Source organism: Coturnix japonica, chromosome Z (genome assembly GCF_054131305.1).
Source record: "Coturnix japonica strain WE chromosome Z, WE-NBRP24, whole genome shotgun sequence".
NCBI classification, from domain to species: domain Eukaryota; kingdom Metazoa; phylum Chordata; class Aves; order Galliformes; family Phasianidae; genus Coturnix; species Coturnix japonica.
This window is the reverse complement of record NC_140702.1, coordinates 42,491,112-42,506,170: the sequence shown is the minus strand read 5'-3', so window position 1 is coordinate 42,506,170 and position 15,059 is coordinate 42,491,112. Positions and strand designations below refer to the sequence as shown.

At 38.8% G+C, this 15,059-nt stretch overlaps 1 protein-coding gene across 4 annotated transcripts in view; it reads left to right on the top strand.

Moving 5' to 3' along the window:
- SH3GL2 (SH3 domain containing GRB2 like 2, endophilin A1) overlaps positions 1-15,059 on the top strand; it is an 82,561-nt gene that overhangs the window by 50,735 nt on the left and 16,767 nt on the right. For 2 of the 4 annotated variants that reach the window (XM_032441322.2, XM_085529440.1), the window contains exon 2: positions 13,412-13,480. In XM_032441322.2, coding sequence (XP_032297213.1) covers positions 13,412-13,480 — 69 coding nt within the window. Of the gene's footprint in view, positions 1-11,231; positions 11,283-12,755; positions 12,795-13,411; positions 13,481-15,059 lie in introns of those variants that run through there. The other 2 variants (XM_015849106.3, XM_085529441.1) reach the window with 2 other exon arrangements.

The window sequence follows — 15,059 nt, the reverse complement described above, 5'->3', positions numbered from 1 at the left end:
CCTTGCAGTCCTCTGGAGGTAATTTTTGTCCACTTTCCTGTGTCAGGTCAGCAATTGTTTTGCTGTCAATAGATTTGGTTTAGGGTCATTGTTTTAGGTCTGGTTTTTCAGTTTCAAATTTCGTGATGATTGTAAAATTTATTGCTGATAAAATATTCAGGATACAATAACCTTTTGAAAATGTCATTATTTTAAAATGTTGTCTTTGTTGGTTTGGTTTTTTTGTTTGTTTGTTGTTTTTTTTCCACTGATGTCCCTACAGTACAAGAGAGGGAAACACTAATTTGCAATTCTAGTTGTTTATTTTGCTCTGTTTGACAGAATCAGTTTCATTTGTTAAAGTGAACTGAAAGAGCACCAACTTCACAAAACAATTCTCTTTGTCAAAGAAGTAGAAACTTTATCAGCTACTCCAAAAGATTAGGACAACGTCTATTACAAGAGCAAATTACAAGAGCAAAATGCTGTTTTGCATTAAGCATGGTAGTTCTTTCCAATTTCCTCAGTAATTTAAAGCTGCATTATCCTTCAGACTAGTTGTGCTGTGGTAAGATAAGCTTGAAGTTGAAATTGAAACTGCTCAGGAGCAAAGGCTTTTAATTTCTTCATTTTCTGCTAACAGAAATAGGGTGGTGATCATGAGAATTGATTGTGCTGCTGGATTATCTTAGTAAAAGACACCAGTTACACTGATGCTGAAACAAACAAACAAACAAAAATACTGAATCAGAGTAGTTTGTGGCAGAACTGATGCACAGACAGATTATAGTTTGGTACCAGTCGACTGGAAATGAAAGTAAATGTCTGGGTGGTCAGGAGGCTGTGTGAACTTGAAACCATTTTTCTGACATCACCACCACTAGACAGTGCCTCATATTCTTGGTGAAAAGCAGGAGATGCTTCTAGCATCTTAAAAAAGAGCAGCTGTGGGTGTTTTTCCTATTGTCTCCCTTATGGATTAACCCTGGAAAGTAGGCAGAGTTACAGCCACTGTCACAGCCACTCACTCATTTCCCCACTCTCCTGAGCTGTGATGGGGGAAAGAATCAGAAAGATAAGAGAACTCACAGGTTAAGATAAAGACAGCTTTTCCAACCTTGATCATTCTGTGATCCTGTTGTTGTCTGTCCTAAGACGTGTGATGAATTTTTTTCCCTTTTGAAAAATGTATATTTAACAAATCTTACCTATTCAGAGCTCTTGTAAATCATTTACTGATGCTTGCATTGGCATGGAGCAGCTAGAATATGACTTAATCAGATCATAAATAGAAGACACAACTGATTTGTGGATGCTATCACAGCCTATGCACACTTTAAGGAAAAGATGTAAAAATGGTTTATTCTGGGTATTATCATCTCACATGGCAGCTAAAAAACTGGGACGCAGAAAATGTTATTCACAGATTAATGAATATTCAAAATATGGCTTATTTACTGTCCAGCAGACTACACAACTTCAGAATGAGTGACATATTCTGCATAAATGAAGAATGAAAAATGAGATCTTGCAAAACCCACTGCAATTTCTCAGTCTCCATACACCCTACCTTCAATTCAAGGTACTTTTCCACATCTAAAATCCTGTTATGCATTGCCATTAACAAACGGTGAAAAATATTTACACTTCTGCATTTACCTAGAGACTTCCAAAATTCAATACAATTTAAAACCTCACCTGTATTCATATATATTTCATGTTTTGGATGTGACTTCACGATGGACAATTGCAATGCAAATTTAGCAGTAAATTATTACTGGCAGTGTAGAAGCTTAAGATACAAACAGTAACTTATTCTTAAAGACAAGGACAAAATTTTCCTTTTTGGATGCTGTCATGTTTTTATCATGTAGAGCTAAGAATTAAGGATGAATCATCTAGGAAGCAGGTGGCATGCTGTTATGGTGCTTGTTATCACTGGAATCTGTGTAAATAATTTCTCAGCTTCCACATTTGCACCCAACCTGCATACAGGTCAAAATGCTTCCATTCATGTGTTTAAGATCTTGTTAGTTAAAATATAGGTATATTTTCACTCATTCCTTTTTTCACACCTTCCATGGGTGCAAAGATGGGTGTAATTCAGCATGATGAATTATGCTATGTTATTGTGCATTTTTGCTTTCTGAATTTCAGCAGCCATCTTTTAAGTCTCAGACACCCTTGCTGTATTATAACTTGTAATTGAGAACCTGGTTGAGTTCCACTGTTTCTAATTGGATTGGCAGTTCCAATGTGGGTAGGTCACCTGGCTTTGCATAGTGAAAACCGGAACAGGGTTAGTAGTTGTGTTTGGACTGCCGGCAATATACTGCCAGGATTTGAATGCCTGTGCCTGAATACTCCTAGCCATAAAGGAGGTGTTTTTGGAAAAGACTCCCTAAAGTAGGCAAAGCTTTTATGTATCCTTATGAATCAGTTAAAATAGTGCTTAAAACAAAGGGAATAATGGTTTTAACAGTAGGCTATTGCATTATGGTTGTTTAATATTGATTGTCTTATATAGATTCAAACTAATTTCATACTAATGAAATGTAAAACCATTACAAGATCAAAGTTTCTGTACAAGTTTATCTTTACAAATATGTCAAACACTGCTGTTCCATTTTGAGCTGGTAATTCTGAAATCTGGATAGCACCATGCTATCAACTCCAGTTGTCTTTTTTTAATGCAGAAGACTCAAGAATCATGGAAGAAAAATTTGAATGATCAGTGGCTTATGAGAAGAATTTTGACATTGTTAAGATTGTTTTAGAAATTAGATTATTGATGGGCAGACTGTATCAATGGTTAGCTTTAAATCCCATCACTTCTGCTGTTTTGCTTGATCCTGTGTCAGTAAGATCAGAGGGAGTTTTCCTACCTGTCCCTATGGATAAAGGTCAGCTCTGGGCGCTATGGTATGTTTGCTAAGAAAAAAGTTATGCTCCCTGCTCATTAAGAACATTTGCATTTTGCAAAAAAAAAAAAAAAAAATGTTGTGGAAACTGTGATCCTAGTCCTGTAATCCACCCTGCTACTGATGTGGTATAGAGAGGGATGAAATCTGAGCACAAGTGGATTAAATGACTCGGCATAGGCCATGCTTTTTTGCTGGAAAAAAGCTGTAAAGCCTGTAGCATAACTGGGACCTACCTATGAGCAAAAGCAGTGTCTGAAGTTGTTGGTAGAGGTGCTGTTTTTGTTGTAATGCCTTCCTTGTTTACTTGCTTTCTGTGAGCATAAGTTAATTTAAGATATTTTTTAAAGCTACAAAAATATCAGATATCATCATAAGCAGGTAACTGAAGAAGCTGAGAACACTGAGTGTCCCCATAACCTATAGGTGGTACTGTTACAAATGCCAGGAATTTCTGCCTGTCACCAACCTTTTTGTCCCAGCTAATCTGGGATCTTCTCCAGATTTGAAGCTGCATTAAGACAGCTCAAGTCTACCACAGTATATTGACATACTTCAAACCAACAGCCTCAGTGTAAGATTTCTACTTGCATGTTGCCCATGGAAACTGATTCAAACATGGCATTTTAGAGCAAGAAATGATTACATTTGAGATTAGAATTTTTTAGAAATTATTTCTTTCCTCAGACTAAGTCACACTGCGAAGATCATAATGCAGACTAAGGCAATGAAGTATTTAGAATTCTATCTGTTGCTGTGTTTCTTCTTTTATAGCTAAGTACAGATCTGAAGGATGTAAAAGAATACAGATCAACTTATTCTGTATGTCCTCAAAAGATAAAACTGTACGGCTTTAATGAAGATGTTACTGCAGTAATTGTCTGTACAGAGGACAGAGCATGTGGATAGGTCAGATGATCTGGCCAATTAAGTAAACGACATGAAGAGGCTAGTGCTATATTTTTATTGTTCATTCTGATGTTTGAATTTAGACACTGGAAAAAACTCACCTAATCTGTATTTGCTATTGCTTATTTTCTTTTTTACCACTATATAATAATTTATAGTAGATTGCGTATTGAATATAAATGTTCTAATTAATTTAATTAGTAGATTCCCGTAAATGATCGTACGTGCTTAAAAATTCCACTCAGACTACAAGAAATTTAAATATTAAAATCCAAGATAAATTTTAAGGTTGCTATTATGGAAAACATGGCAAGGAAGAACGGAAGAAAAGCTGTTATTTTCACCTGCTGTGTAAAGTGACTGTTCTTAAAAACACTTTGCATTTCAATTGGAACTTGAATATTTATTTCAAATGGAAGAGAAATCCTACACATTTGAACACTTTTTTTTTTTTTTACTTTTTTTTTTTTTTTCCAATATTTCCCTTAAATATACTTTACAAAATATGCAGATATCTTGTGTTGAAATGTGGTATCTCTGGGATAAAAACTGGCAGAAAACAGATCAGCACATGACAATGATGTAAATGTTTTTAATAAAACAGAAGAAAGGATATGGGCTTTTCAGCAGCAGGGACAGCATAGAGCTTCACTTAGGATGACATCTGGTGAAGTGGAAGCAGATCTGTTTGTTAACACCAGCTGAAAACTATACCTGCTTTATTTCTCTCTCTGGTTTTGCTCTTTCCACATCCCCTTTCTGCTCATTTTGCAGATGGCAGGCAGAAACCTCCAATTACTTTACAGTAGTTGGAAAGCCCCTGAGCACGTGTCAAGGACTGTACAGGCTGCCTTATGACAGCTATATACTGCAAAATTGATTCAGTCAGGAGAAAACAGGTTCCAGTGGGGTGGCTGTGGATTTGTAGGCAGCCAGCTTCTGTGGACACTGGGGTGACTTCCATCACCTGTGGAACACAGCTGTGGTCTGTCTTTCTGAACAGGATGAGGCAGAATTAAACTATGCTCTCTGCCTGTAGTTGGCAAGTGTATGCAGCTATCTGTCTAGGACACAATTAGGATGCCTCTTCACCTGCATGAACTTACTGAAAGCATCAGGTGTGCTTAGTTCTAAGAAATATATTCCCATGCATGTATTTCTGCTCTCTGAACTGTGAAAATTACTCCCTTCTTATACCAGTGATTTTATTTTGGTAGTCCACTTTTTAAAAGGTGCTGCCTATCTTTGTGATCATGATACTTTGAGCTGTGAAAAACAAAAGAACTGACTTTAGGTATTTGCTATACACATGTAAACCACAGTTTGCTGTACTGAACTGTGTTGTCTTACAATGAATCTTAGTTGTGGCGATGAACCAGTTACTGAAATCATTGCTGTACTGTAAGCTGTTTCCAGGGGAATATAATGGGCATTTTTCTGTGTGCCTTGGTATCTCTTAGAATTTCCACATAAGAGCAGCAGATCCAGCTTAGTTGTGCTTAGTGCAGATATGTCTGTTCAACTGCCTGGAGTTCAGAGGTACTTCTTGAGCTGCAGTAGTACTTATTTCATAGAGTTGTGGAACAGCTTGAGTTGAAAGGGACCAGTTCCAACACCCTGCTGTGAATTGACTGCTACCCACAAGCTCAGCTGCCTGGAGCCCATCCAACCTGACCATGTAGGCCTCCAGGAATGGGGCACCCACAGCTTCTCTGGGCAGCACGTGTTAGTACCTCACCACCCTCTGAGTAAAGAATTTCTTTACATTTCTGCAATTTTATTGCAGTATGTGATCTACTACTATTGGGAACTTATTCACAGTTTTGTACTGAAATGGAGTAGATGTGCTCAAGCGATCTGGTGTCTTGGTTTAATTCACCTGTCACCTGTACATCTGAGGTATGCTATTTGGGAAGGTAAGCATATGTCAAATGAAACATGGAGAAGGAAGAAATCATTGCTTCTTTTGCAGTCAGAAGTTATGTAGATGGGGCAGGCATGTGTTAATGTGTGCAGCTGAGAGGATGTAGAAGGTGATCCATAAACATGATGTACCTGAGCTCCAGATAATGCAGCTTACTGGATAGATACATGATCTGTTTCTCTTAGCCTCTTTTTTGCTCAGTGTACTGTCTTATGCCTTTGTAATAGTTTTATTGTCCATAGCTCCACTGTCTGAAAATGCAGCAACAAAATTTAAAGCTGCAATTCTAGATTCTGCCTGCAGAAGAATTTTATAAGGAGCACTGGAGATTTGACAGAGGCCTCTCAGTGTCTAAAAGGGAGATATAACTAAGAAGACAGACTCTTTAGCAGGGTCTGTTTGTGACAGGACAAGGGGAAATGGTTTTAAACTAAAAGAGGGGAGATTTAGACTGGACAAAAGGAAATAGTATTTTACAATACGTGTGGTGAGGCACTGGAACAGGTTGTCTGGAGTGGTGGATGCCCTGTCCCTGGAGTGGCTGGACAGGGCTCTGAACACCCTGATCAAGCTGTGTCTCTTTTCATTGCTGCGGAGGTAGACTAGGTGACATATAAAGGTCTACAACTAGATGACCTATAAAGGTCTTTTCCAGCTCAAACAATTCTGTGGTTCTGTGATCTTCGCCTTATAAATCCATGAAAGTTGCTATGGAGACATGAAAGAAGTATGACAGATTGAATGAATGTATAATTTTGTTGTTCACATTCTCCTAAAATACAAAAACATTGTTTATTTATGTTAACAGAGCATGATGGGTCAGGAACTTCCTGCTGATAACATTTCTTAAGAAAGCTGGCAATGCTCTCCTCTGCAGGAAATAAATTTCAGAATCCAAAAACCACTATATTCTTGTTTTATTTTTGTCCTTACCTTACAGTTTCATTATCACCAGCCAGTTTGAATGAACCACATACCTTGAAAAAGCAGTGCTAACATACTTTTTGGCACTCTGAGAAATAAGGAACAGAGGTCTGCTTTCTGCATGACAGTACAGTGTACAGCAGAGCTCTTACTGCTGCTCTGGGGAGAGCTCATAAGGATTGTGGGTCTGAGTCCAGGTTGCTTTGCACAAGTGCGGAAAGTGCATGAGCACATTATTGCCTGCAGGTCTATTACAGGTCCTAGATCTTACACTGTTGACATCAGAAGTGGGAATATCATATGGGAGTAGATTCTCTGTCCCTTCTGCTTACTGCAAAAATAAATAAATAAATAAATAGAAATAGCTGATACAACAACCTTTTTTATGCCAGTTTCTTCTCTGCTGCTGGTACTAGTGTCCTGCTGGGGACAGAGAGGTAGTGCTGAAAAAGCACACAGTGTTCTGACTGCCCTCAGCTCTCTGGCAGCATTTGCCAGCTTCTCAGCTCCTCTTTGCCAGCTCCTGAGCTCACCCTGAATAGCAAAGGTGCTGAGGTTGTGACCAGCTTTCTGGCTGAACACTAACACACAGAGAACTGAATTTCTGAGGCCTGTGTAGGGCAAATGTGAAACTTCAGAAATGTATGTGAAATGGATTCCAGTACTTGCCATGGGTATGTGGCAGCATCTCAGTTGTAAGTACACATCTGGCTCTAGAATGTGTAATACTGATATCGCTTTGTGTCTTTCCTGTGGTATTACTTACATGCTGTCTTGCTGTGGGTGCCTTTGTGCCGCAGGGATACAGCCTGGCTGCTACTCTGCAGCATTTTCTCAACGGCTCTGCGCTTGCTCTCATACTGCTTTATTTCTCTCACCAGTGGACAGTCTCCAATATAATGCACTGGCATTGCAGCAGAAGCTCTGCAGTAACTGCAGTCAGTGCAGAAGCTTGAACAGATGCAGGCATACTTTCATATTGTGCGCTAGTGTCGAACAACTCTTTAGCAGAATTCTACCGTGTGGCCATTACCAGCATTCAGAAAGAAAAACACTGTATTAGAATGGACAAAGTAATCACTGATTCAGACATCCCCATCTCCCTTCAGCTTTAACTGAAAATGAAAAAAAGACCAATTTAAGAATTGATTTTGAATGATGAGATTAAATGCATAGATTCACTATGGGTGTTTCTTTTGCTGGATATCTTTCAGAGGAAGTTTTGGGGAGCCACATTGCCATTGCTCCAGATTCTTGCTGGAAAACTTGTCCTGTAAAGATTTTCCCTTGTGACACGACAAGCTTCACCAGTGGCACTGCCAACTACTGTCTCTTCCGCACATCATGTTACAGCCTATTTCCCAGGAGTTACTTCTCTTTCCTAGGAGTTCTAACTTATCTCTGCACTTAGGGCTCTTTGCAAGGCTATGGGACCTACTACAAGCAGCTGTGAGCACCAGCAAGGCCAAGCTATTACATATTTCTAAAGAGTACTTATGAATTGCTTTGTGGAAGGCCAAGGCAGCCTTCTTGTGACCTGGTCTTAGTCTCCTCTTTTCTTGTTGTGGCTCCCAAATTCAGTTCAGTTCCTGATCTTTCGGTAGTGTACTTTTTGTTTTCATTTTGTGTCTAAAATCATCAAGTTGAGGGAAATGTTAAGAGAGGGTAAATATACCCAGCTGTGATGATGTGCTGCTGGGTGGAACAAATCCATGAAAAAAGACTCTTAGTAGAGAGAGAAAGTGACTGCAGTGCTACTAGGGAAGTCATATTATTTCCTGATTAAAGACATCTGTCAAATTGTAGAAGAGAGAATCTCAGACTTGCCTGGCAGATGCTTACCTTAACTACATCACTAGCATTTCTGCTAGATATGCTCGTGCTGACAAGCAGTAACAGGTGCCAATTAATTCTCACAGTTTTACCTTGTGGTTGGCAAGTGCATTTCTTCTTACCAGGGAGAAAGCAAAGCTCCAGTGGTGCAACCAGTGTCTCAGTGCAAACAGAACAGAAACAGAGAAGTTTCCTGGAGATTCTTGGATATCTCTTTTTCTACCCTTTTGCCTTTTTCACACTGTCTTCTTGGTTCCTCACAGCTTCTGCTGTAATGGTGGAGTCACTGTGCTTCTCAGTTTTGCACAGAGAGGATCCTGTGCTGACGAACTCCAGCTGGCATTGTGGACTGCTCTTCTGGCTGCCAGAGCTGAGAAATTTGCTAATACGATGTAAATAGGCTTTATTGTCCTCGTTAGTGTTAAATATACATTATGTTGGGATCCTGTTTGCATTTCACCACTGAGGTGGGCTGTTATAAGTTGTCTTGCCATGTTCTATTGACAATCCCTCTTTTGTACAATATATTTTTACATATTGAAAAAAAAAAAAGAATAAAATGCAAGTACTATTAAATGCAAGGGAAAGGGTGATAAATTTTCCATTCCTGTGAATCTTCTGTGTTTGACAAAAATATAGGGGTTTTTGCTCATTTTTTTTTCCAACAAAGGAGTGGCATAGTTTGTTAGGGAAAACAGTCATTTCTGGCTTCTGATGAGCTATTTCAGATCTGTTAAGTTTCCTGAAGCTTTCCAGGACCAATGGTTTTGGATCATTTGGCTTGTAAGCTGGAAATTCCTTCACCTAGGTGGCTGTTTCTGAAGGGCTTGAGCAATGTAATACATCCTCAGTTGAAATCATATATTGATTTCCTTTCTGGTCCAAAATCAGGCACTGAGCACCAGCAGTGATATTTTCTATAGCCTTACAGAATTTCTGAATATAAACCATCCCTGTTTCACTGGAGATAGCTAACCTGGAAAAGGTGTCTCTTTTCTATTTCAGTGATATTTGGAAAAGGAGAAGTCTCAAGTAGAGCTGGTCTGTTTGCTCTTCTTAGATACATTCTTTCTTTTCTCTATATTATAGTTAAACTGAAATTACAAGAAAATATTCTCTCTTGCTTCTTGCTAAGGCTGGGTGTGATTTGCCACAAGATGTATCCCATACTGAGTGCAGAAAACCAGAACTGTTGCCATAAATTTGAATTTCGAGCATCACATTTTCAGTAGTAACAAATTCTGATGTACAAACCTGCATGGGAATCAAACAGGCAGAAATATTAACCTACAAGTATCTTCACACTCAACAGAATGTGAAATGACAGAATAAATTTAAAAAACTCTTGATTAGAGACTGTGCTTTTTATAAATGTACTTTTTCAAATGTTTTCTCCTGAAAGGCCCACAGCATTGGCAGACCATCAGCATGTGTACATAGACATCTTTCCACTGAAATGTATGTTTATCACTAATTTGCAAGCCAGCTATGTCTTCCTTTTGTTTGCAATGCTAACAAAGTATCACAGCATTTTAGAACCTGTTTGAAAATCCTTAATAAACCTGAAGATACTTCTGCCTCTGTGCTTCCAGAAGATGAAAACTTGCAGGTATCTGACTGTTTCTGAATCCCTTGCACAAGCAGATCCTTAGCTGATGCAAACTGCCGTAGATTCCTGTCTAGTGTTATCGCATCTGTGGAACAACAGCTGTAATTAAATGCTTAAAGAACTGATTAGGAGGATGGATACAAATGGGCTGACATATATGTGACTTCAGTTGCAAATGTTTCAGTTACCTTTCTCATGTTCACACAGGACCACTTTAGATTATGATCTTGAAATGGAAGCATAATATCTTCTTCTGAGCAAACTGCAACCTTCTGCTATAAGAGAGAAGAACTATTTGGGTTTTCTTTCTCTTAAATTTCAATCCCTGACTTGATTTCCTGTCTCTGACTACTGAGCATTTTGGCTTTTCAAGAAAACACAGTATTTAAATTTTCAAAGGGGATTGTGGTTCAGCTCCTCTTTTCCTATGGTCTGACAGTGCTTTTCCAAATTAGATTTTGGTCTGGATCATGGAGGTGAAAGTGCTTCCCTGAAAGTCTGTGATGTAAGTAACCCTACGAGAAGAGTTACCCAGCTCCAGGAGGGCTACATGGCTTGTTTCTCACCTGTGACTCGTCCCTGTTGTCTTTAATTGCACTTTACCCAGAACTTTAGAACTTTTTTTTTCTGCTCCCAACATGGTTCTTTTGTTTGCCACATTAAATGAGTGACTTCTATGTGGACTGTGAGACTGATTTTGACAAAGGGATCAAAAGTGGAAAGCATGTTGAGAAGAAGGGGGCAAACTGCCTCTTTGCAATCTATCAAATATACAATGTAGCTGACTACAGAGCTGCACTGTTAAGTGTCATGCACTTCTCAGCTGAATATGAAGTGAGAGAAGTTGCTAATGTTTGTAGATGTGAAATGGGATCTTCAGGGGATCATTGGGGATGATAAAGCTTGTTTGCAAAACCTCCCCAGCTATGAAGAGCTCTGAAGGTATTAAAGGTAAAGCTACACCTAAATGAGGCTGGAGCTTTAATTACCTTCAGGTGCTTTCTATCCTTAGAGATGAATATAATCTATTCAAAATCTGCTTTGAATATTTAAGTACTAGCATATTTGCAGCCTGATATTTTCAGAGACCTAAAAGCCTTGGGGTAGATAGCAGCTTCTGTCCAGATTTTGCCATTTCAGCTGTAGTATGATGTCTGTTCTCAAAAGACTTATTCATAGCCTGGTGAGGAAAATTTCTGTCTTTTTTTAAACTTTCTTTGTTACTATTTGTTGTAGATGCTACTGATGAATAGTACCTTTTCAGTTATTTAATCTGTTTGTTGTTCATAGATATGTTTCTAACAGCACTGAGTTTAAAATATTTGGTTTTTGCTGTACGTCACTGATCTCTGTTAAGGGTAACTTCAGTAATACAGGCCACAGAGAATTATCTGAATTGTATATAGAAGAATGGGTAAGTGTAGTCTTTTTTTTGTTTTGTTTTGTTTTTTGGGGGGTGAGGGGGACTTTTTATAGTGATAATTAGTACTATCTTACTATTTTGGGTACTAATTAGCAGTGAGCTGACAGAAAACAAACAAAACTGATAGCCATTTTCTATTCTAAACATAATAATAGTCTACGTCAATAACTGCTTCATGACGCTGTGCTTGCAGCTTTCTAGGAGTGAACTATAGTGATGATAAAAATAATCATGTCTGTAATTTATTAATAGCAGGTAAATTATCTGTTGTGGGTTGTCTTTCAACCTATGTTAGCATGATTTGAAACAAAGAGAAAAAAAGTTTGTTTTTTCTTTGATTTCTGCCCGTGTATTGCTGAAACCACTTTACTTTGTGACACTTCTTCACAAAGAAGATTCAGAAGCTCCTAGGAAAGTTCATAAAATTAAACAGTGTTCAGCGCAAAGAACTGAAAATGCACAGAAAACAGAAACTAATATGTCTGATGAATTTTATATGACAAATAGCAACATACTGCAAGAGTAGGTTGCTATGTTCGCTGGGTCACATGCATCAAGCTGACTTGTAGAGTTACAGCACTAACATACATCTGTCACAGTACAATTGCTAAAATCCATTTTGACTGGTACTGTGCAGCAGTCATCATTCAAATCCGCTACTGTCTCATCTACTCACTTTGGAGGGAAACTCTCTTGAATGTCTTCCAGCTTCAGTCAGGGAAATGAAATGATAACATTGTTTTATTTTCCAGTTAATTTTCCAGATGACTATTTGATGCAATTAAAAAAACCAAACAAACCAAAACAGAACATTTGCTAAAAAAAAAAATGATGCCAAAGTTCAATGTTTTGTTCTTTGGTCTGTCAACTAAGTAATGTATATGGAATGACAGAATCAGAGAATCAGACACAATGACTGTGGTGGGAAGGACCTTCAAAATGTAATCAGGTCTGATCTCTAGTGGGAAAAGGGAGCCCTGCCTAATCACATCTTGAAAACCTCCAGTGTTGAGGATTCTACCACCATGCTGAGGAGGCTTTTTCAGTGATTATTCTCACCTTAAAAATATCTTTCTATATTTAGTATTTCTCCCAGTGCAACTTGTAATTACTACCCTTTCTCCTCAGAGTGGCTTCTTGCAAAGAGAGTGTTTTCATCCTCTTTCTAGCTGCCGTTGGGTGTACTGGAATATTGTGACAAGGGCCCCCAGGGTCTTTGCCAGGTTGAAAAGGCCGTATGCAACTCATATGGTCCCCAAATTCTTGCTTAGTGTGAGTTTTGTTTTGTTTCATTTTGTTTGGTAACTTTTATTAATAAACCTGATTTTAAATACAGAAGGCTTGATTGTGGCTTGTGTCAAAACGTGTTTAAGAGTTAAAGGGTGCAGGTGCCTGTTGGGTTCTGGATGACTGGGTTTATACATGATAATTATTCTAGGTGCTGCATTCTTATGTACTGAACAATGCAGCTGGGGGCCATTTTTTAGCTGTGATTAGAAAGCTTTTTATGCATTGATTCCTTCCTCAGTTCAGTCTGTCAAGTAACTTGTTTTTTGCTAGCACAAATGGTCATGGGTGTTTCTGTCTGCTGAATACAGTTCTGACATTGTTGATTAGTTGCTTGGTAAGTTCAAGATGCAGGCGTCTACTTTACAGACAAGAAACGGTGTGACAGTGCAAAGTTGTGCTAGTATGTATCTCTTCTGATACCAGCAAAGGATTGGGTCTCTAAGACTTACAAAGTAGCCATTTTTTCCTCCTTTTTCTGATTGTCTGTGGTAAAATGTGATTATTTATTTATTTTTCAGAAAAAGTGTGTCTGAACATTGTACCAACTTATGGTGAAACACTTCCCTATTAATGCTGAATGTTTTCTTTTTTAACTGCAGAAAGTGAGTGAAAAAGTAGGAGGCGCAGAAGGAACCAAGCTAGATGATGACTTCAAAGAAATGGAAAGGGTAAGTCTTAATACAGATATACACACTCATTCTTACTGTTAATTTTTCCTTTCTAGTGATGGATTTTCAAAGCTTCCATGTCTGACTAATTTGAATAGTTTTGAATGTCTCAAATTCTGTTCAGTAAGACTGAATTTCCTGATTCTTGTCCCTTTTTATCTTTTGATGGAGGAGTACATAATACATGACACTATTTACACTGTCAGGATTTCATTCAGAGATTGGAGCTGATGCCAGCTACAAATTACCATCAGTTAAATCATTGTAGAGGGACACTGTAAGCAGAGCGTCTATCTGTAAGTATGATTATTTTGGTGGAAAATGTGCCACTGTGATTCTCAGACACTTGAGCATCACTCAAGGAGCAACAGCTGTCTGAGGAAGAGGGTTGGCAGTAGTGCTGGGATATTCATTCACAGATTCTGAGATATCCTTATGCATCCTCTGCTGGCAGAGTGTCTTGGGAGACTAGAGATAACTTCCCCCAGTGGACTGCTCAGGGAAGCTGGCAGTGGTAGCACTGGGAAGCACTTCTTCATAGAAAGAAGGAGAGCCACAGCTCAGTGTAGTAGTAAGAATATGTTAGTTGTCATAGTTAGTCAGGTGTTTTTTTTCCCTAACATTGTTGGGAGTTGCCATCAAATCTTGTAAGACTAACTACTGATATTTGGGTTGTCGAGTCTTTATCTAATAGATATCAGATCAAGAGAAATAGAAAAGAAACAGATAAATACATGTGCATTTGTATGGGAAGATGAGGAAAAAAGCTGTGTATGAAAATCAAAGGAGGAGGGCATATCCTTTGCACTTCATCACAAAGTATTAGAGAAGGAATTTCTCCACCTTGCCCCAGCTTCCTTTTGAAGGTGCTACAACCATAGGCCTTGCCATCAAAACTGGAATTTGTTAAAGAAGATTCAGAAACCCAACGTTAGCTTTAGAGCTGGAAATAGGACGCTGCAACAGCTGGGAGTCCCACAGGGTGCTTGTGGGAGATATGCGTTGGCAGCCTAGAAGATGAGAGCACAGAGAGTTGAGAACAGAACAGAGTAAACTCACTGGCTACCCCCCAACTCCCCATGGTCCCAGATCCCTTGCCAGCTTTTCTGTAGGCACTTGGACATGCTCCTTCTGCCTGTCCATGGCCTTCTGTTCCATCCCCCCCGCACTTCTCTGCAGCCTTCTTGCCATTTCTGGGCTCCCTACCAGGCAGTTCAGCTACTTGTTCACCCAGGGCTGGCAGACCTCTGCTGCTTCTTTGTGAAAAGCATAGAGCAAGACCTGGCAGATGGCAGTAGCAATAAAAACAGAACAAAACAAAAAAACCAAACAAACAGGAAGGAGGTCAGTCACAGCATGGTGCAAACAAATTATCTCAGGTGTTCTTTTTAAAAATAGGAATTCACCATTATAGTAAAGAAGCTCACTCTGTAAGACACATGCCACCCTGCAAAGAAGAGCAATGTGTTTTCTCAAATGCAGAGTATAAGATAGATTATGGTGAGCCCCAGATCTGCCAAAACAGCATTTTCTTTGAGGACTAATTCTGAGACAGTGTAGTTGTATTTTTTCCTATAAG